The 24,418-nt window shown below is 38.3% G+C and overlaps 1 protein-coding gene across 1 annotated transcript in view; it reads right to left on the reverse strand.

Annotated features, from left to right (window-relative positions):
• SLC7A11 (solute carrier family 7 member 11) overlaps positions 1–24,418 on the reverse strand; it is a 122,214-nt gene that overhangs the window by 50,199 nt on the left and 47,597 nt on the right. The window contains exon 6 of the mRNA XM_069105378.1: positions 21,749–21,793. Coding sequence (XP_068961479.1) covers positions 21,749–21,793 — 45 coding nt within the window. The remainder of the gene's footprint in view (positions 1–21,748; positions 21,794–24,418) is intronic.

Raw genomic sequence — 24,418 nt, forward strand, 5'->3', positions numbered from 1 at the left:
GCTCCTTATTACCTGCCTAGGCCATATTCCTATCCCTATCCCTTTTTTATTAAAAAAAAAAAAAAGACTGACAAAAACTCCAAATGGACTCTAAAATATGTTTTTTTTTTCTCTTTGCAAAATATTTAAAATAAAATCCAAGAGGAAAAATAAGTTAGTTACACAGATGGCTGCCTTGTTTACCAAGTTTCATAAAAGAATTTCTTGGTAAGATTTTGAATCCTAAAAACAGATGACTCAATGAAAATGCAAACAGACCATTAATTACAATAGCCAAATCAGCCAACAAGGTGATGGCATGGGCATGAGCAAGCAAATGACTGAGTGGAAAGGAAAAATTCTCTACCAGGAAATGTAATCTGATTAGATTGAGTGAGTAAATAAAACCTCTAAGGATTTCTGAGACTTTGAAAGCAGCTGTCTTCATATCATGCACATTTTAACTTTATAACAGCTTTTCAACTAACCAACGACATAAATAAAAAAAAAATCAACCTGCTCCTGAAAATTCTAATCTTTAAAAAATTACAAACCAAGCATCTTTGGCTAAAGATATGCTTTAATTTCAAAGTGCCTTTATACTTTCTCATTTGGCATATTTTATGCTCATACCCCAATTTGGACGATAACGAAAATTTCCTAATAATGAGAAATTTCCAAAAGTAGAGATGACTGCTGGGGCACTTAGTGGATTCCCTATCATCTGAGGTCCTCAAGCAAAAACTGGATGACCACTTGTTTGGAAGTATGCCTGACTTCAGGAATGGCCTCTGAATCCTTTCAAACTATTAAATTCTGTGATTCTGTGATTACTGAACAAAAGTACCAGCCCCATTTACAGATGTACAAGTGGACAGAAAGCTGTTGGCCTTGGAGCCAAGAACTGGGTACAAATCCCACCTAGGATCCATACTGACTGTATGATCCTGCTCAATGGGTTCATGTCTTATTTATCGACTGTGTGAATCTAGACTAATCACTCTTAACCTCACTGTGTCTTCTTGCAACTTTTTAAGGCTATAAATGACTCTGAATTGCATTACTAGAGCAGTTATTTACCGGCAATTCCCTAAATCAATGAAATAGTAATAGTTAGCATTTTCTGTAACGATATGAGGTTAGCAAAGCACTTTACCTATGTCAATCAATTAAGCAATTAAGCAAAAAAACGTAGTAAGGCATCTACCATGTGTCAGGCACTGTGCTAAGCCCTGTAATCACATTTGGTCCTCACAACAATATTGGGAGGTGGGTACTATTAGCCCTATATTACAAGTGAGCAAACTGAGGCCCCTAGAGCTTAAGTGATTTGTCCAAAGTCACCCATCTGGGCCTGGATTTGAACTCGGATCTTCTTGACCCCAAGTTTGATGTTTAATCTCCTAGAATGAGTCATAGAGAGGTTGAATGGTTCTGAAAGTTACTAAGTATCTAGGGTCAAACAGCTAGTTAGTGACTGAGTGGGGAATAAAATCCTGATTTCCTGTTTCTGTTTCCTGTTTCACTGCTCCTCCTGTCACTAAGAGGGAATGTTTCCTAGGGTTAGAAATTGCACTAAAAGAAAAATGCTCAGCTCCCTTTGGGTTTATCTTGGTTATTTACATTAGGAATTACTTTGGAACATGCATCGACAACAATTCAGAATTGACTCTGAATTCCAGAATTACTGGAATAGTCAATGGCATCATAAATCCAATATGGCTGGCTGAAACTGGCAAACCATTGCAAATGTCTGATTGGGCTCACTGCAGATGTGCCTAAAAATATGTTTTCTCTGATAATGAAAAACACAGAACGTTGGTCCTGATACAGACAGCCTCTATTAAAACTAAGTTTAAATGAATGACCTAGCAGTTAGCCCTGGGCTGATCACCCTACTGCTGATCCTTCAGTAGGGTAAAGACATTCAAAATGGCTCATACTTTGGATGTATTCATACATCAGGCATAGGAACATAACTCTTTGTTCTTATAATCCAGGACCCTTGGATTATGAAAGTGACTGTCATTTCTCAATCCCAAAGCAAAAATAAACAATAAGGAATATAGGTAAGTTTGACAGAAGTCTCCAGAATCATGATTAGGAGGAGGGAGAAGAGAGGTGAGAGAAGCTGAGTATTTTACTGTCTACTAACTAGGTGGAGAAAGATAATTTCTCTCCATGTCATGAAGTGTTGAATCTGCCAGCTCTGATCTGAACCCTCTAATTGCCCCATAAGCTTGTCCTCATAGGAAACACTCTGGGACAGTCACTCCACCCTACTTGTGTGACGAAGCTATTCATACCACTCATATATTTACTAAAATAACAAGGTAAATAAATTTAGATGGTGGCAGATCAAATCAAAATAATAAGGTGAGAGTATGCAAATTGTTTCAAGGAAATTATTACCAGTTTCTTGCCATTGTTTTTGTTTGTTTTCTGAGCTTGGAAAAAAAAATTTGTCTAAAAAAATACACTTTTAAACAATTTCATCTCTTTCCCAGCAGAATGTAGACTTTACCTAGGTTTTCATCTTGTCTTACCCTGTACCAGACTTTCACATCATTTCCTAGACATTTCTAAACCATGACCCCTGCAAACCCTCCCTTCTTCAGCCCCCATTTCTCTCTAGCTTTCATTTCTGTACTCTCTCCCTCTCTTAGAATGTAAGCTTACTGGGGACAGCAGCTATGTTGCTTGCTTGTATCCCTAGTACTTATGATGGTGCCTGGTACATAGTAAGAGCTTAGTGAATACTTTATCAACAGTAGCCTTTTATTACATTCATTGCTTTGCAATTACTTTGTCTCTTAAAGTATTTTTAAAAACAGCTGGATTTGAAGATTTGCCATGAAGGAGACAGTCACTGTCCATAAAGTGTATATGAGGACCAGAGAACCTAGAATAAAAACTTCAATAAAATTGAAAGTGAAATTTGGAAAAAAAATACTAAAATGAAGTAGAATATCCAAAAGTTTTATTCTTCAAACTACACTTTATATCTAGCTGAAAAACCTTAATTTTTTTTTTCAAGCCAAATAGCTTCTGGAAAGCATTTGAAGGATTAATACCTGTCCTTTTTGATTACCATATGATAAAATATTATAATATAATCCTATAATTTCTGCACCACTTGTTTGACATTTCGGCCTTACATGAACAAACTGTCTTTGAGCCAAATGTATTTTTTATGCATATGGGAAGCTGAGAAATGCAAGAGGAATTCTGATCCCAAGGTACATCAACCACATGTTCCATTAGGCAGAGACTCTTAAGTCTGAATACAGCCAAGGAAGAGTAGCTGGGGTGACCTTGCTTCCTACAGACAGAGGCCTTTCTCCTGTGACCTTGGATCGAACCCTTTGCCTCTTGGTGGTACACTGTTCCCTCCTGTAACATTATTCTCTCACTCTTTGCAAAGAACACTTTTGTGCTTCATTAGGAGAAAAGCAGATATGTAGATGGCACTATAGTTAACTCTCAGTTATCCAAGAAAAGCTTGCTACAGTGGTTTTTTATGCCTTGATTATGTATTCCAAGGTAGATAGAGGCCAGTCTTGAGGTCAGGAAGATCTGGGTTCAAGGGTTGCCTGTAACAAAGATGACTGTACTCCTAAGGCAACTCACCAGAAGAATAATTTAAAGAAGAGCTGCAATCTGCATGAGTGGAGGCAGTTTCTACATCAGGAATTCCTCACACTGCTGAAATCCTTCATGGAGGTACTACCCCAAAACTGTATTAAATCTAATATCTTACTGAAAAAAAGATGGATTCTTGAAAAACTGTTTTTCAAATTGAATTTCTCTAAGGAACACAACTACCACTAACTGACTAAAAGCCAATCAACCCCTTTGAACCTGAGTTACTACCCAGGCTAACTGAGGTAAATAGCTGTTTGTTTCAGTCATGTTTTCAGTCATGTCTGACTCTTCATGACCCCATTTGGGACTTTCTTGGCAAAGATACAGGAGTGATTTGCCATTTCATTTTCCAGGTCATTTTACAGACAAGGGAACTGAGGCAAACAGGGTTAAATGACTTGCCCAGGGTCACACAGCTAGTAAGTGTCTGAAATCAGATTTTAATTCACAAAGTCAGAGTCTTCCGTCTGACTGCAGGTCCGCATTTAATTTAATGCAAGTTCTCAGCAATCTTTGTTCCTGGGGAGACAAAGCTTAGCAAAGCCACAAGATACATTGCCAGTCTCTTCATTAATTCATTCTCTGTCTGCAGAACAGTCCTAGGACCCCCGAAAACATTAGCAAAACCCTCTTCCAGGATTTCTGTAAACATACAACAAGAAAATCCTTCTTCAGGGCTTCTGAACCAACAGCAAGGTTCCAAGAATTCTGCAACAACAGCACTGTCCTTCACCAGTGGACAGTATTCACTCTCTGTCTGCAGAACAGTCTCAGTAGCTCTGAACCAACAGAAAGGTTCCCAGACTCCTGCAACAACAGCACTGTCCTTCACCAGTGGACAGTATTCACTCTCTGTCTGCAGAACAGTCTCAAGAGCTCTGAACCAACCGAAAGGTTCTCATACTTCTGCAACAACAGCACTGTCTTTCACCAATGGTCAAATCTGGCAAAACAACATCAAAACAGACAGACAAAGTACCAGCATAACAGCCATGTCCCCTCAGTCCTTGGCAGCTCTGGGTGGCAGCTCTCAAAAGTCCTGGGCAATTCAAAGTGGCCCTCAGCAATCCTCTCAGTCTCTCCTGCCTCCAAAGGTGCTGCTTCCAAAAAGTTCTTCTGCCTCTCTCTCGTGTCTCTCCAAATCTATGTCACCAGCTCCTCCCAGTTCAGCACTCTCTTTTCATGTCAACAAGTCCATCCCACAATTGAGATTAACAAGCTCTGGGTTTTAACACAATCAAACCAAAAACCAAGCCAATACAGGGGAATCTTTAAATGCCATTACTATTACACCTTCCCATTGTGTTCCCTAAAACCCTCCTCCCCCATCCCACACTCCTGTTAAAAAAAACTTCTCTTAGATTTCTTCCTCTCTCATATTCCTCCCAATTCCCTGCAGATGTCCAGCAATCTTTTCTAAAATTTAACCATTAGATCATAGCTTTAGAACCAGAAAGGAACATCAAAGATCATCACTTCCAGGCCCTCGTCTTACAAATGGTGAAAGTGAGGTCAGAAGAGATGAAATAACCTGCTTTGTATTCAGTCGTAGACTGCCAGGCAGAAGCTCCCCTCCTTGGCCTTCACCACTCCCAGCTCTCTCAGACCCATCCACTTGAGCTGTATCCCTCCCCTACCTCATTTTCCCCTTTTCTTCCCATTATGCTCCCTACAAACTCTCCCTAACAAACTTTTCTTTTTAGTAGGTCTCTTCTCTCTCATACTCCACCCAGCTCCTTTGCAATCAAGGAAGACACTTTGGAAGGTCACTAATAACTTCTTTACTGATAAGAATGATTTTTTTCTTCATTCTTCTTGTCCCCTCTGCAACATCTGACACTCCCTCTTTCTGGATTTTTTCTCCTTCCTAGGCTTTCCTTACACAGCTCTGTTATGGCTCATGGTGCTCTCTTTGCCCATCTGATCCACCTCAGTATACTTTGCAGGTGCATCATCCCTGTGCTACACTTTATACATGGCTGGATACCAGTGTTGTGCCCTGGACTCTTTTTTTTTCCTCAGCTGTCCTCTACACTGTCTCTCAGAGATCACATCAGCTCATATGTATTCAACTATGATATCTATGATGATGACCCCCAAATTTATATAGCTAGATTGTACCTATTCATAACTCTCATCCTGGACATCTCCAACTATATTATATGCTCAATAGACATCTCAAATTCAACATGTCCAAACCTGAACTCTTTATCTTCACCCATAAACCTCCTCCTAGCTTCCAAATATCTTCCAAGGTTACCATCATTCTTTCAGTCACTGACATTCTCAACCTAGGAGTCAACCTCAGTTCTTCCTTCTCCCTCATCTCTCCCATCAAATCCGGAGTTCAGCCTTGTCTACTTGCTACCTCAACATCTTTCCCATCAGTCTCCTTCCCTCCATTCACACCACAACCACTTCTATTACAATAGCCTCCTAACTGGTCTCTGCACATCTATTCTCAACTGCCTCTAATCTCTTCTCCACCCAGCTACAAAAGTGATAGTTCTCAGATGCAAGAGTGAAGGTGTCCTTCCTCCCCTCTAGAAGCTTCAGCGGCTCCTTTTTTGGCTTGAGAATAAAATAAAGCTCTTCTGCTAGGCATTTAAAGCCCCTCCCAATCTGGTTTCAGCATGTATTTTTAATTTTTATCACACATTACTCCCCTTAGTGTACTCTATGCTTCAGCCAAACTGGCTTACTTGCTGTTCCCCATAAATAATATTTCATCTCCCACATGAATGTCTTTGCAAAAGATGTTCCCTGTGCCTGCAAAGTTTTTCTTCTTCCCCTCTGCCTCCTGAAACCTGTAATGCCTTTTAGGACTCGTTTCAAGTTTCATCTCTTATAAGAAATTTTCTGATTCCTCCAGATATTACTATCTCTTTAAAGGGGGGAAACACACACACACACCACTTTGTATTTACTAGTATATATATTTTTTGTGTTTATTTATCTGTGAACATAGTTGTACTGCCATTTCTCCCCTGCCCAGGTTGGGAATACAATGCAATCTTCTAAGAATGGAGAATGTTTCAATTTCATATTGATATATCTGGAACTTACAATGGTGCCTGACACATAGTAGGCATTTCATCCATGCTTAATAACTGACTGATTAAACACCCAAATTAGCACAGATTGTTTGTCTAAGGTAACAAAGCTAGTAAGCAATAGAATCAGAATGGCAACCCAAGTCATCTAACGATATATATAAAATCAATCATGATTTATGTTTGGCCAATTCAAAGTTTTAACTATGAGTTTCACTGAAGCAGTCTTTTCTTGAAATTAGTTGAAATGCTTTAAGTTCTGTAAAAAGCAAAAATATAAAACTTTCTGTATGTCACTGGGTTTTTTTTTAATTGGCACAGAATTGTGACCAAATTGAAAATAATTTGTGCATTGGTTATAAATACTTGGCTGTAATATAAGTTGGTACCTCTCAGCCTGTTAGGATTCTAAAGCAGATTGGAGTTCTTATAGTTTGTTTTTTGTTTTGTTTTTTAAATAAAATCACTTAACATAAGCAAGGCAGAAGAAGAGAAATCTCACAGTCTTTTAATGGTTTCTCAGTTGTTCACTACACACTTATGTGAGTTTGGTAATTTTTTTTTTTAAACTAGGATGACAATTTTCTATGTCTCCCTAAGTATGAACGGATGAATGAAAAACCCTTATTAAATGGTTATTATGTATCAAACACTATGGCGATCCCAAACACAAAAGCAAGTTAGAGGCAAAATGACTGTTTTCATTTAACTGCAGGTTATGCAGGTTACAAGGTATCAAAACTAGGAATCAAATAGGAAATACAGAGCTGGAACTCATGTGGGCTGAGTGGGAGATAGGTACTAACATAGGGGGAGATACTTCTCCCCTAAAAGGGTGACAGGTATCAACTCTTGTTCTCTTATGTGCCTCCCTTGCAACAATCTCAGGTTGTTTCTAAACCACTGTTCAGTCTGGAAATCCATGCCATATGTGTACAGTGTCTGGCATCAGGACGGGATAGAGCAGGGAACAAGCTTTGTTGACAAAAGCAGTCATTCCCCATTCCTCCACAGTAAATTTGGCCCCAACCCTCCTCAGTCCATATCTTCTCCTTCAATTCTCTTTTGTTTTTCAAAATGTGCTCTCTAGACCTCCCCTATAATGTTATCATACATTTCTTCCTCTCACATTCTGTCCTCTGGTGCTCACTGAAATATAGCCTTCACCTAAAAATATTCCATACAGACTATGAGCTAGGCACTGAACATGGGGAAAAGGGAAATTGATCTGGAGATCCACAGATTACAATAACAAGAATATGGTCAAGTTGGAGTGAAGTTTAAAAGACAGGCAATGTTGAGAGATGGGGAGATAGGGAGGGTCAGAAAGTGGCATTAAAGAAAGAATAAACCAACTGCCTTCCCTTGCCCTCTGTGTTTGGGGCATAGGATTAAGAGCAGCCAGCCTTTGAAAAGGTGCCAATAGTTGTTGGTATTTTCAAGCGATTGCTAGGTTTCCAGGAGCACTAGAAAGGCATCAGAAATGTGACAGAAAGAGATCTGGGATAAAGGGAGATTTCCAGAAGGCACAACAGAAGAGTAGAAAAAGCCAGCCTCGCTGAAGCAGCTAGGCATCCTGATGGGAAGAAAGAAGGCACCCGCGACCTAGACAGCCCAACCACCACTGCCACCTTGGTGACCGTCTCCCTTCAGACCTCAATAAGGACAGCCCAAGGTGCTGGACCTAATCACCTGCTCCCCCACCCTAAACCACCAGCCTTTCTTGCAGTCCAGGCCCCATAGTCATCGTGAGGAGATAAATCATTGTGTACAGGGAGCCTCTCTTTCTCATCACCACGAGCAACAGCTTCTGACGAGCTGCCACTAATAGGCAGAAAAGTTCAGTCCTGAGAGCAGCAGCAACTCCCAGACCCCCATTCCTGCTTTTGGCCCAGCCCTCTCCGTCATGATCTAGGGAGAGAAAGAGCCAGACCCACCAACTAACAGCCAACCAACAGGTCGGGCAAGCCAAATCAGCAAGGTAACCGGGCAGAGACAGGAGGCAGCACGCACCAGGTGAGTCAAACCACCACCACCACCTTAGCCATCTCTCCTCAGATCATGAGGGGGACAGTCCAAGACCTAAACTTAAGATCCCTCAGAAAAGTGATATTAAATAATGATGTTAAATATGTCACTGCATCCTAAGGACGATGGGATCTTTCCATCTGACTTAGAGCTGAAGCCTTCCTTATGTAGAATGTGGACTCCTGGAGAACAGGGACTGGTCTGCTTTCTTTTTCATATCCTTAGCAGTCAGCTTCGCATATAGTAAATGCTTAATCTCTTTTTCTTTCATTTATTCATTCATTCAGTCATCTCTTAGCACCCTCTCTAAGGCTGGCTGCTTGCCCAAGCCTCTTGATACCAAGGGCCACTAGGGGAGTGGCTACGTGGTGCAGTGAATAGAACACTGGCCTTGGAGTCAAGAGGACCCGCATTCAAATCTGGCCTCAGACACTTAACACTTACCTAGCTGTATGACTTTGGGCAAGTCACTTAACCCCGATTGCCCCTCCAAAAAGCAAAAAAAAAAGGGGGGGGCCACTAGGAGGAGTTGGCATACTCTCTTTTCCATTGCCACTTTCCGTCACATCTTATACCACTGTCACTCCACTGCTCCCCTTTTCATCTATGATTTACCCCACACTGTCTAGAGCTTTGTCATTATCATCTCCAGACTTCTACTCTACTCGCCCTACTCTCCCATGAGCTGTTCCTGGCTCACAACCTTCTCCCCAACTTATCCAAGTCCCAACACCAGAGCTCTAAATCTCCCCAACTCCCTCAAGTGCCATGACTTCTGTATCTGGTCTGCCTCATTCCTTAGGCTCTCCTCTGCCCTTCCCACTGCTGCTCCAACTGCCAGAAGTCTTGCTTATAGCTCTGCTGAAACCCCTGAAAAGTCTAATGCAACTTAACCTACTTGGCTGTCCTCCCTTCCCAATTATCAGGAATCCCACTGGCCCTTTGGACATCTTCTTAACACCAAGTTGTTGTTTTTTTCTTTTCAGATCTCATTGAGACAAGGTGTGGTGACTTTCAGGCCTTAATTAATATAAACTGGTGCCAGGCAAAATATTAATTAAACATGACACTGAGATTATTTAAACCTGATAATAAAGTTGATTATTCAGAGCATGTGGTTACCCTGGCTCTTCTAAAATGACTGATGATATCAAACCTTAGGAACTTGCTGCCAGTCTACTATTTGCTACCTCTTTAGAAGAGAAGAAATAAATGAAGTGAGAAGAACACTGGAAAAGTCTAATAGACAAACTGACTGATCTCAGACCCCAAGGTCATGGCAAAGCAATTCATTTGTGGGCTTTCCAGCAGCCTCAGACATGATTTATCAATCCCAGAGCAAGTTTACAAACACTATACATCTCAATGATACGTTCTTTGCACTGTGTAACTTCTTAAACAATGATGGATGACTCTGTCTGCACCAAACCTACTTTATAATCCAAAGTCAGAATATTTACCAAAAAAAAAAGGGTTCAATTTAAAAATAATAAAAATAAATACATGGATAATAGTTAATCATGGCATGTTATAAAGAAGAGATTCCTAACCTTTTTTTTAATGGACCCCTTTGGAACTGGTAAAGACCTTAGACCCCTTCTCATAATAATGTTTTTAAATAATTGAAGGAAATGCCCAATTTCAGTTAGAGGCTAGTGGAAAGAAAGATGCATTTTTTTCCCCATCTGAGCTCATGGAGTTCCTGAACTTTACCCGTGGGATGGCCCCTGAAGGGTGGGGCTGAGAATTCCAGGTAAAGAACCCATTTTTATAGAAGGAGTTTAGGGGACTTGGGTTTCTTGTGTTGGTTTATTTGTTTTTTTAAGCACAGGTGTTTCTTGAGATTGCCTTCAGGTACCATATGTTAACCTTGCATTTATTTCTCAAAAATGTTATCCTAGCTTTCATTTATTCCTGAAACGAAAGTCTAGTGCTTTACTATCTGTGAGGCAGAATACAGTGAGAACCTCTGAGTGAGGAACACCTGGATTCATGTTGTATCCCTTATGCATACTGGCTGTGTGACCATGAGCTAGGCACTTAACATCTCTGTTCACAAAAAAAAAACTCTCTAAGATTTTGTAAGTTACAAAACAGTTGTCATTTTTTGTTAGTACATGTCTCTTTCTCACAAGGCATTCCCAATGCTAATAAAATAACAGATCCAAATAAAACAAAAAAAAAGACCAAAACAAAAAGTTCTCCTATTAATGCTATATGAGTGACAATCATGGAATATAAGATCACAGCTTCAGAGTTGGAAAGACCCTTAGGAGTCACCTAGCCCAAACCCTCTTATTTTATAAACAAGAAACCTCAGACCTGCAGAAAAAAGGAAAGGGGGGCGGCCAGGTAGCACAGCGAGTAAGAGCACCGACTCCAGTGTTGAGAAGACCTGGAGATCGAATCTGGGCTCAGATACTCAGCACCACACCCAGAAATAACTGGCCGTGTAACCTTGAGCAAGTTACTTAACCCAGATTGCTTAAAAAAAAAAAAAAAGAAAGAAGGAAGGAAAGGGTTTTTTGCTCAAGGTCATCTTACTAAGCAGTAAATGACAAAGTGGTCTTTGACCCCAGATCCATAGAGAGGATCCCCCTGTTGATGCACCATAGAAGACTCGAGGTTTACCCTTTAGGAATCCAAAATATAACAACTCAATCAAGAATTTGCCCAGAATATAGTGGCTATTCCTTCACAAGCTTCCAATAAACTCGAGGTGATCTTTAATAGCCAGTTAGGAAATAACGACTTTGACTCCATTAACCTTTATGTTAATGTCCTAATTGGTCTCCCTGCCTCAAATTTCTCCCCTCTCCAGTCTATTATACACATTGCTACCAAAGTCATATTTATAAATGCAGATCCAACCATGCCATTCCCCTACTCAATAAACTCCAGTGTCTTTCTATTAACTTCTAGAATAAAATGTAAACTCCTCCATCTCGCTTTTAAACCCTTTCACCACCTGAGCCCCAACTTAGCCTCTAAGCCTCATTGGACAGGACTATCCCTCCTGCACTCTGAAATCTGGCCAAAGAGTCATCTCCATTCCTCACATGGTGCACTCTGTCTCCAATTCCCAAACTTTTGATCTGATCATCCCTCAAAGCACTCCCTCCGTAGCTCTACCTCCAAGAACCCCTCACTTCTTTCAAGGCAAAGCTCAAAAAAAAATTTTAATAAAGCCTTTCCTGATCCCCTCCCTTACTGGCTCTCCCCCTTTTAAACTACCTTATCTTTAATTAATTTGTGTACATTCTCCTTCCTTCCACACTATCTATCTCCTTCTTGTCTCCCCTATTAGAATGTAAACTCCTTTGGAGTGAGGATTATTGCATTCAATGTTTTTGTATACAGGATTTTAGCACTGTGCTGGGCACATAATATGTCTTTAAAAAACAATACTTGCTGATTGATTGATCATATTCATTATATATACCTTTCAAGGGGATTTTGTTATGTTTTGTCCATACAAGAAGGCCTAGCATTGTAAGTAGTTAAATGGTATGGTGGATATAGCACCAGCCTGGCGTCAGGAAGACCCGAGTTCAAACCTAGTCTCCAATGCTTACTATCTGTGTGGCTAACCTGGTCAAACTATTTAACCTCTGTTTGCCTCAGTTTCCCTACCTTTAAGATGGGAGTAATAATAGCACCTACCTTTTAGAGTTATTGTGAAGATGAGATAATATTTATAAAATACAAAAAAAAATTCATATTATGCCACACTATCTTTTATAAATGCAAATATACCTAATATTTAATGCTTATACTATCACTGTTTTTATATCACTCATATTCATCTCCTTCCCTCTACTCACAGAGTCACTTTTGTAGTTCAGGCATTCATCACAACTTATGCAGGTGCCTGTGGGGGCACAGTTTCTGGTACAGAGTAGGTGCTTAATAAATGCTTATTCTCTTCCCTCCTCCTTCTTTACTTTAGCATAATTTAATTTGAGAGACTTTGATTGGAGTGAAGTTACCTTGAAGGTACAAAGAACACCGGTGTCACTTGGGGACTTGTTATTTTTATTTCTAATTATGTAATCAACCTTGTAATTTTGACTAAAACATCCTATTCCTAGTGTAAATCCCAATTGTACTTCCTATATATATTTTTAACCCACTCCCCTCTCCCCTACTATCACAGTTACCATTTTCATACATCTATCCTAATTCTCAAGACTTTTATCAAGAGCATTTTACCCCCACCAAGGAAGTGGAGGAGGACACTTAGAGGTGTTGAGTCATTCTACCCTGGGGCCAGGTGCATGTTGCAGCATACCTGAAAATACACAATTATGACTCATAGTGAAATACATTTGCCTCAGCAAGTCACAATGAGAAAAGAATCATCATTACTCTCCCTTATTCCCAAAAGTAATTTGGACCTATATATCTCCTTATAAAATGTTGCAAATTACACATTTGGACTAGATCCAGACACCTCTGCCATTTGTTCTGGACAGAAAATCTTAAATATTTTCAAAAGCACAATGTGAACTTTTTAAAGGTAATTTTTCTAAATAAATTATGATTCTCTGCATTTCAGAGCATATTAAATAAGTATCAAAATAAATGTAAGATCTAGGGGAAAAAAATGAGACCTTGGATGCCTGTTGTTGCATAACACATTCTAAGAAAAATTAAAATGATTTCTTGTACAAGTTTCCCTATATTTATATTTTGAATTTTCAAATACAACTATGATGGTGAAGTTTTACTTATGACTATAAAAGTCAACAAAAAAGAAATAAATTCAAATATTCATGAATGTACGATGATTTTCTCAATATGAGGAATTCCTTCCACCAACATGTTAATGACAGTGGAAATGTCCTGTTAGAGGCTGAGTTAAGCCTAGGTCTCCCCTGACTCTATTACCAGAATTCCATACACTGTGCCACACTGTCTTTGATAGATGCAAATATACCTAATGATTTAAAGAAACTCTCATTGATTGTACTATCACTGTTTCCACATCACTCATATCCATCTCCTTCTCTCTGTAGTTCAAGCCTTCATCACCCTTAATGTGGGCAATTACAGTGACCTCCTCCTAACAGTCCTGCTTGACTCCAGTCTGACCCATAACTTCCTTACTCACTAAGCTTTAGTGGCTTCCTCTTATCTATTTTCCTAGAATAAAATGCAAACCCAGTTAAAACTACTTACTATGTAAGTCCATCCTATATATCTGGACTTAACCTCACATTTCTTCCCCTCATGTACTATGTTCAGATAATCGGTCCTACTTCCCCTTCTCCACAGACATCATTCTATCCCCTTCCTCGATGTCGCTGAACAAGTTGTCTATCATGTTTACAATGCACTCCCTTCCCAACTCTTCCTTGTAGCCTCCCTACCTTTCTTCAATGAACAGCCTACATGGGGCCTTTCTTGATCTCCCCAATTTGTTGTGCTCTTTTGTTATCCCCCAAATTACTTTGCACTTACTCTGTACCTATTCTGCGCACATTTAACTAATGTGCATTTTTTTTTCCCTAGTCTAATGGGAGCTCCTTGAGGGTAGGCATTCCCATTTGTCTTTGCCATGTCTGGTACAAAATTGAACTTGCTGCAGAATATTAATTTTTATTATTAAGTCAAATATTGCTTTTTAAAATCTTTTTATGTAATGAAACAAGGTAGGCTACTTAGAAATTATCTCTTTTACTTGTTAAAACTAGACTGAAAGCTTTATGAAGCCAGGGATCCTGCATCTTCAACAGTGCCTCAAAAATTGCTCTGTATACAGTGGGCATGCAGCAAATGTTTTGGTGAATGGAATGTAAAAGGGAAGAGGTACCAGGCAGCCCCTCCTTCAACATTGCCTTTGCCAGTTTATTTCCCTGTTCCCTAAATCCCAGAAATTTCACATTTAAAATTCTATATTAACTTCCATAATCAAATATTCACTTCCAATCAAAAGCTATCTGGTCAAGGTTATCTGGCCAAGGTTATCTGATGAAGTTTCAAACTTTAATTTACTGGAAGTACAAATGTCCCACTTTGCCTACCCATTAATGGTTTATCTAGTACAAATCAGTTAGGAGAGAATGATTTGTTGAATTGGTTTGGCATCATCATTATTCAGCAATATAATTGGAAAATCCATATTTCTACTTCTTTTCTCAGACACACAATCATGTATTTATTCAAAGATTTAAGAGTCTCAGTATAAAGTAATTGATTCAGCTAAAGAGATTTCATTAAGGTGAGCAATGATGAGTCTTAATAACTATTTTTAAAATTCCATATAATAGAACCTACTAATGATAAGGTTCTCCAAATGCTTCCAGTCATAAATGACATTGCACTGATTGTGTCAACCCCTAGAACTTTAAAAGCAACCTTGCTGAATGTTAATTATTCTCATAAAAATTTTATAGATGACTCAATGATCCTGCCACTGGGCATCTACCCTAAGGAGGTCAGAGATAGGAACAAAAGTCCAATACATACCACAATGTTCATAGCAGCACTGTTGCGATATCAAAGGAATAGAGACAAACTGGTATTGGTGAACAGGAGGGGAAATGTGCACGTATTGTATGTTATCTGAATAAATGGAATATCATTGTGTAAAACATGGCAGAAATAAGGAATTTAGGGATACATGGGAAGATCTGTATGAAGTCATACACATGAAAAAAGTAAAACAAAAAGAAAAAAATCTATCTACAAGATGATAACAACAATGTGAATGAAAATAATACTAAATGGCTTTGTTGTCACCTAGGGCATAAAAGGTCTGTGAAAGGAAAAAAAGGTCTCCACATGGAGTCCATGCCCTCCAGATTTGGTTTTTATCAGAGATGACATGAATGTCCACATAAGCTATTCCCATACGGAGATGAGAGGGGCCACATCTGTCAGAGTTTAGTACTAATGTACACCCATTCTCTGTTAGAGCTAAGACTACTTCTTTAATTGTTCAGCAACCAATGAGGGTTTCATTTTATTCCAGTATTCAGTCTGAACTAACAGGTACGAGCATCAGGCCTGCTTCTAACAGTATGATTACTTTAAAAGGGCCACTGAAGAGAAAATCCTTTGTCAGTCTTTAAGCAGAGTCCAAATATGAGATCATTTATCAAGAGTGCTGAGGTTAGAGTCAGAGAATCTGAGTTTGAATACCAGATCTATCGCTTTCTATCTCTATGACCTTGGACAAATCATTTAACCTCTTGGTGTCTCAATTTCCTTATCTGCAAAATGAGGTGCTTGGACTAGATGACCTTTAAGTTTCCTTCCAGATCTAAATCTATGCTGACTTGAGATTTTGGAAAGGTTGTGCTAAAATTTGTGTTTGCTGATGTTATTTGACCTTCTATTAGATACCCTTATAGTCCCATGGATTGATTAAAACCACCAGAGAAAGACTGATTGACACTGGGGTTTTGGGGTGTGTGTATGTGTGTGTAATAATTGAGACAGCCCAGTCTTTCTCATCCTGCAATCTAACTTAAGACTAGTTTTTTTGTTTTTGTTTTTCCCCTGGAAGTCAATAAAGCTGTGCCTAAGCTTTATTTAATCCACCAAGCTGTAGAAACATACTTTCCTGGGACCTTCATGTGGCTCCCTAGTTCACTAAAGAGATAAAGATGTTCGTCAATGCAAGTAGTCAGAACCCTTAAAATCTGTTGGATGTCCCAAGATACTACACACAACCCTGCTTATCAGGTGCATTTCTCTATGGAATGAAAGACTACTCAGGATGGGAGCTATCTCCTTGAGTATCTATCTGTTCTATGGTATGACTAAATAAATGTCCTTGAATGACCTATGAGTATCTCATTTTGTTCCAATATTGGAACTAAGCTACTAGCCTGAGTAAAGTCCAGTTCAACACAATACTTAATGGTATTTGTCACATGTAGGTCGATTATTGAATCAATTTTATAAGTCCTTATGCCTTTTGTATAACATACAATTTTTTTTCAAATGTTTGCAAGTGGAATTCTACTACTCAAGTATTTCTGCATAGAAAAAAAGTTAACTTTTTAAGGCTGTTTTCAGTAAATATAAAAACAATCATAAAAAGGGAGAGGGAAAGAGTAGGAATTATGGTTAGCACTGGAAGTTTGAAAAATAATTTATCCCAATACAGGTAAAAAAATAATTTTTTCTGTTCTCTTCAAAAGCTTAAAGAATCCAAGAATTTGTTTAAAAAGAGTTTGGGAAATGCTATCGTTCAGATTATTCACTTTGCTATAGAAATAATGGTAGACTTGCTCCTTAGTTAACATTGTCCCAATGCTTCACTAATATTTCATTATCCTGGGTCATAGGAATTATTATTCTGGGTAAAACAGGTACCCTAACCACAATGAGAAAAATGATTTATCAAACCTTACTTCATTGCCTTATAGTAGCATGGGGTTATCCTGGCTTCGAAAAGAATATGCAAAGAGAACGACATCTGACTAATCTATTAATCTAGACAGGCTTTGCATCCATACTAGGTGATGAACTATTTCTTGTCTGAGGACCAATCATGCTAAGTTTAAACAGCTTCATCACTAGCTTGGATTCAGAGGTGGTAGATTTTTCATCAAAACAACTCTCAAAATTCATCTGCTTATTGTTTTGTTTTAATTTTTTTTTTTTGCTTTTTTGGAGGGGGGAAGGTAGGGCAATTGGGGTTAAGTGACTTGCCCAAAGTCACACAGCTAGTTTTTGTGTTAAGTGTCTGAGGTCGAATTTGAACTCAGGTCCTCCTGACTCCAGGGCTGGTGCTCTATTAACTGCGCAACCTAGCTTTCCCTGGTTATTGTTGATAGAAGGAATACAAACACAGATAAAATTACTAATCCTTGAAGCACTGAACTGAAGAAATGGAGTATTTTAATGGAAAGAACACTGGTTATTACCAGCAGGTCTGGGCTAAAAATTTAGCTTTGCTATCTACTACCAGGGTTAGTTTGGGGGAATTATTTCACTTTTCTAGGGCTCAGTTGATTCATCTATAAAGTGATGGAGCAAGGGACTGGACAAGATGAGATTCTAGACATCTTCCATCACAAAATACTATTAACTGAACCTAGATTATTCTGTATACACCTACACTAGCAGAAGAGAATAATAATTTTAATAATAATAACATATTTGTATAGCACTTTAAGGTTAGCAAAGCACTTTATATACATCATTTCATTCAATCCAAAATTCAAAGTAAGACAATTCCTAGAATACAAGGACTTTCAAAGAACTAACTATTCTCCTAGAGTCCTTTCACACTCCAAATCGGCACTTTTCACTTTCAAAATTTAGTTATTTCTATAACCTTATAGCATGGTACAATATCTCTTACCAAAGGAAGTAGGTGAATCTATCTTTTCTACTATACCCCCAAATCATGAATCTACCAGCCTACCCACACTTTTACTTCATTCAAGGTAGTATCATGCTACATATTTCAAATATAAATAGATCTAAATGGAAGTCAGTTCAGACAATGTGAAATTTATAGCACCATCCAAGTCTTCTGGTTGAGTTGTTCTCATGAATTGCATATGTACAGTAATTTGTACAATGTATACAATACATGCAAGAATAAAGGAACGTCCCTAGGAAGTCAGAGATTTGTGTGTCTGCAACAAAAACTGAGTAGTTTTCTTAAGTATACCACTGGACCTGAAGTCAAAAGGCCAAAGGTTTCTGACTCCATTATTTAGTATGACTTTGGGTAAGCATCATAACTCAAAGCCTCAATTTCTTCTTTTGTAAAACAGATTTAAGAATATTTGTGCTACTTATTTCGTTAGATTGGTTGTGAGGAACAAATGAGTTAATGTGTAAAAGGTACTTTGTATCTGTAAAATGCTATATAGATATTAAGCATTATTAATGGACCTCTGGAGTGAGAGCAGTATAGTAAAATGTTTCCATTTGTTTTCCCACATTATATATTGCAATTTTTAGGTCATATCTTTGAAAAATAAAATAACAATATAGCTATAAGATAAGATGTATTGGTGTTTTATAAGTCTAATGTTCAAAAAATGATTAGTTGAAATGATTTGAAGTAATCATTTAGAAGCAATCCCTTAACTTTGTTGCCATTAAAACAAGTACATAAATGATCCTTCAAGTCTCTAAAGAATGACCAGCTGGCTGATCTACGTGAATCTCAAGTGGAATGACTGATTAAGAGGAAAAGGTAGTTTGCCACTTCCCAGAGATACAGAAGAAGTGAAGGTAGTGATGTTGTCAAGACGTGAAGAGTTCTTCTCTACCCCCATTCAAAGCCAAAGATCTATCAATCTATCAAGCAAGCCATGTCCCTTCATCAGCTCTCCAGGCACTATGTCAAGGTCTTAAAAAAATCAATAGATTCGAATGAAAGTTAGCTTAAAACGTGAAATTTTTAGTATAAACCAAGTGCTATAGGTTCAATTATTTAAAAACATTGGTAAACTGTTCTTTGTCCAATTTCTTTATTATATGATAAGGCAACATGCCAAAATTGCATAATTTACTTAATTTGGATTGAGAAATTATATGCACTTAAGTTTTTGATGCACCTTTTCACTAAATCTCATATTTGGACAAGATCTCAGGGATCATCTAACCCCAAAAATGTTTGAACAAGGATGTGTTCAACAAAATGACCAAAAAGAGGTCATCCAGCCTTTACTCAAAGACCTTTAGTGAAGGTAACACTAACACTACCCAAGGAAATTTCTTTTCTTTTTTCCCATCTTTCTTTTTTTTTTTAATAGTCTTAGTTGTTAGGAAGTTCTTTTTATTGAACCTAAATCTGATTCTCTTCTATTGCCATTGAGCTATCATAGTGTAACAAAGATAATATTGGACTTGGGAGGTAGGAAAGGAATGTTATAAGAACTTTTACAAATATCTCATTTGGTCCTTATTACAATGCTAGGAAGTAGGGGCATTTTAAGGATGGATATTAGTCCCATTTTACATTTAAGGAAACTGAGGTAGGCAGAGGCTTTTACAGATTCCTCATTTGATCCTTACTACAATGTTGGGAAGTAGGGGCACTTTAGAGATGGATATTAGTCTCATTTTACATTTGAGGAAACTGAGGTATGTCCAGAGTCATACAACTAGTAAATCTCTGAGGCTATATTTGAACTCATTTTAACTTCCTAATTCCAGGCCCAATGCTTTATCCACAATCCTCTTCCTCATCATCTACCACCGGCTGCTGGGTTTGGTTCCTAACTTTTATATTTACCATGTTATCCCCAGGGGAATCATTTAATCTGAGTTTCAGCCGTCTCATTTGTAAAACAGAGGCAGAAGGGGTTAATAATACTTCATTACTTACCTCAGAAGGTTATTTTAAGAAAATGTTTAGCAAATCATAAAATCCTATAAGAAATGTGAGTTATTATCATTCCACTAATTGACTCTAATTCTGTTTTACAAAGCCAAGCAGACCATCTAATCCTTTTTTCCACTTGACAACCTTCAGAAATCTAAACATAGCTTTCTTATGACCCCTAAGGCTTCTCTTCTCTCAGCTAAACACGTCCTATTTCTCCAACTGGTCAGTGTCTAGCTCAGTCCAAACTGAATGTACTATTCTAAATGTGCCTTATAAGGTGACTATCATCTAATTACAATCTAGCTAACAATGCAAAATCTTGACAATACTCCAAAAAATTTCCCCTAGATGAAGCTTAAACTCAACATGTCCAAACAAATACTTCCCTCTTTCAAACTTTTTTATTGTTGTGGAAGGTTCTGCCCTCTTCCAGTCACCCAGGTTCCCAGTATCAGTGTCATCAGCACGTGGCTCCCACACACCCCACATACTCATCTGTTGCCAGGTCTTTTTGTCTCTAATTGCACAACATCTCTCACACATGTCACCTTCTCTTCCCTTCCAACTGATACAGTTTCCATCCTGCTGTAGGCCGTCATCACTTCACAAGTAGACTATTGTAATAGCCTTCTGATCAATCTCCCTGCCTCAGGTCTGTCCTCATTTCATTCCATTCTCCACTCAGCTGACCAAAATGACCTTCCTAAAGCACAAGACTGACCATATCATTCCCCTATTCAGTAAACTCTAGTAGCTCCCTTCCTCTTACCTCCGGAACTGAATATAAAAATTTAGTTTTAACTATTAAAGGTCTTTTATATTTTAGCCCTTCTTTGACAATTTTCTTATACTTAATTTTTATTTCCCTCCATGTATTCTACAATCCAGTGAATTTATTTTTTTGGTGTTCCTAGTAGAAGACATCCTATGTTTTTCATGGGTTGTCTCCTATGTCTAGAAGGTTCTTCATCCTCATCTAAGCCTCCTGGCTTCTCTGGCTTTCTTCAAGATTCAACTCAAATCCTGCTTTCTTCAAAAGACCTTTAATGGTTACCTTCTGTCCCCTGCTAGCATCTTTCCTCTGAAGTTACCTCCCATTTGTACTATGTACATATGTGTCTATGTTTGTACACATATACACATTTACATATATATACATACTTACACACATGGGTATATATACACACACATATACATATACATTTTTATACAAAGAAAACCCCATCTTGAACTGAGAGGGGAGCTCTATTTTCTCATTTGCAAATTAATCATTATAATGACCCCAGTAGCCTGAAAAAGATTAATTTTCCATAAAGACTCTGAATAATTGAAACCACTATCTGCAGGAACTCTCCTTATGTACTGTATTACTTTGGTGCTAGGGGAATCCACAAACAAACATAATATTGTACACTTAGGAGCCATTCGTTGGTAAAGAGTTTAGCTATATAAGATGGACCTCTGTCCATTTGGCTTTTCTACTTATAGAACCAGCCAAGAAAGTAGAATACACAATGAGGTTACTTTATTGCAAAAATAACAAATCTCTCAGGCAAAATTCAAATAGATATTATTTATCTGGGGGTTCAGGCGGGGTTGGTATAGTGACAAACAGCACACAGAATTGCCTCTACTCTAAGCTAACATGCTGTATTAAATGTTTTAAAAGGAAAGTCTTATACACACACACACACACACACACACACACACACACACACACACACAATGTACTTACCGCTCAGGATTTTCTACTTCTTCAGTAACAAAGTTGAGATAAAACCTATCAAAAAAGAATTCAATGAGTGGAAAATAACAACTAATGATATTTATATAACAATTTAAAGTCTACAAAGTAAATAAGCTCCTCTCATGGAATTTAATCTCCTTGAAGGCAAGAACTATTTCATTTTCCTCTTTGTCTTTCTCTCTGTATCCCTAGCACCTTATACAGCCTCTACTGGAGTAAAGTTTCTTAATAAATGCTAGTGGAATGGAATTTATTTGAACTGGATTAAATTTATTTAAATTGTATTAAATTGAAGATAAGGCATTATCATTTGAGCCTCACTAAAAACAGTCCCATAGTTACTATACAGATTAAGACTTACTTTGAGGGGCGACTAGGTGGCGCAGTGAGTAAGAGCACCAGCCCCAAAGTCAGGAGGACCCTGGATCGGTTCCGGCCTCAGATACTTAACACCTACACAAAATAACTGGCCATGTAACCTTGGGCAAGTTACTTAACCCCAGTTGCTTTAAAAAAAAAAAAAGACTTACTTTGAGGGGGGTGGCTAGGTAGCATAGTGAATAGAGCACCAGCCTTGGAGTCAGGAGGACCTGAGTTCAAATGTGGCCTCAGACACTTAACACAAAAACTGGCCATGTGACCTTGGGCAAGTCACTTAACCCCAATTGCCCTCCAAAAAGCAAAAAAAAAGACACTTCAAAAATGTATTTAAAGTGAAAAGTCACCTTTTCTGTACATACTGTTTTGCTCATTGCAATTCCTTGCAACCAAGGGTTTGACAAGATGAAATAACTAAATGAATGTGGCTACAAACTCTGGGTATGCTGAGATGAAAATGTCTTGAATTTCTGCTTGTGAGGGTTCAATGTACTTAAAGCCTTCCATTAAGCTAGGACAAAAATCATCAAACTTGTCACACTCCATTTTAGTTAAATGTCGGACTTGATTCTGCAACAAGCAAGCAATGTTCAAGACCCAAGAGCTGAATATTTGGCAAGCTCTGCTTGGAGAAGTGACTTTGATGGAAGGACATTGAATTGGTGAGTCAAAAGTAACAATGAGGGTCAATTTTAAAAGTTAGTGTCCAAAGTTGCATGTGTTCATTTTTATAACTAAAAACCAAGTTTCAGAAACTTTCAGATACTGCCAGATAAGGAAAGCAAGATGTAATGAATACTTCTACATGGGATATGTACTCTGAAGGATGTGATAAAATGGTTCTTGTCCAGAGCAACTGGAAAAAGTAAGGGAAAGGGGAAGCAATTATTTCTAGGTTTCACATGCTTAAAAAGTAGCCAGTTCCTTACTTCACCTTTGTTTGTTTGACAATTGCTTTCTTGAAGAATATGGGAAGACCAGCATGAAGTACTACAAAATCATCTCTACACCTCAGCACTCTCATCCCCCAACTCCCTGGCCCAGTTGTTTTCTCCTTTAATAAATCATTCCTTAAGCTAGCTTACCATCGTTACCATCATCTTTAAATTAAAGCTTCTAAATTCCAGCCCCATTTCTAATTTATTCCAAACCTTTAGGAAAGAATGGATCATTTTAAGAGATATGTCTTTGCTCCATCCTCTACTTTATGACCCAGTTCCTTATTTCATACAAGTTTAGTTCTGAGGACTTCCTCTCTGATCTGTTTAGAACATGTCTTCCTTGCTCAGTTCCTGAAATCCACAGAGTCATGAGCTAGTCTGCCTCAATTCTGACAGTGCTGTGTTATACCCTACATATCAACAAGTTAGGGAATATGCTTCAGGGAAGCCAGATGAACACAGAGAAACATCGTGCTGAAATTAAGCCAAAATGTGAAAAGAATATAGAGTTTTGCACTTGAGTTCAGCTTCACAAGTATAAGATAAGATGGGCTTGATCAAATAGTTATTTGCCTGAAAAAGATGTGGAGATTTTAGTGGACCACAAGCTCAATGAGTCAATTGTGGATTATTGTAGCCAATAAAACTACTGCCATCTTAGGTTCCATTGAGAATAAAAGTGTCTAGGATTAGGAAGGTTTTTAAGAACCAAAGGATCACAGATACAGAGCTGGAATGGGCCTTGGTTACCATCTAGCTCAAACCTATCCTTTTTGAGAAGTGCCAATTTAGAAACATCTCCACTCAAGTATTCATGTGGGCCGTTTGTAACTGACTTATGGTAGAGCCTTCTGAGCTCTTATTGATCTGGGCAGCCATAATCAGACACCCTGTGCACTGACCCTGACAACATTCTGTCATTTTGGTCCTCTCTGAGCATTGAAGGACAATAACCAACCATCTGTTTATAGAACAGGAAACTGAGGCCCAAGAAGATTGAGACTAACCAAAAATCACACCAGTAGTAACTATCAGTGAGGGACACTTATTCCTAAAGCCCAAGGAAAAATATTTAGGGTTCTATCTAAAGAGTATCTTCTATTAATCTTCACTAGAAATTGGCACCCCTGCACTTAGGAGCAGGGGGAAAAGACTAATAGGCTGATTCTTTAAAAGGCTGAGAATTCCAAGAATGACACCAATGCTAAGATTTTGGAGTCCCAGAGTTTAGTATAATATCCAGCCCAGGCAAGATCAGGGTGGGGCTGATTGGTAGAGGTGGCCCAATAAAAGAGTTCTAGGTATGGAGTGAGGTAGACCTGAGTTTAAATTCTGTGTC

This window comes from Petaurus breviceps, unplaced genomic scaffold (assembly GCF_028583685.1).
Source record: "Petaurus breviceps papuanus isolate PSGF00001 unplaced genomic scaffold, PetGlider_PUasm1.0 76, whole genome shotgun sequence".
Classification (NCBI taxonomy): domain Eukaryota; kingdom Metazoa; phylum Chordata; class Mammalia; order Diprotodontia; family Petauridae; genus Petaurus; species Petaurus breviceps.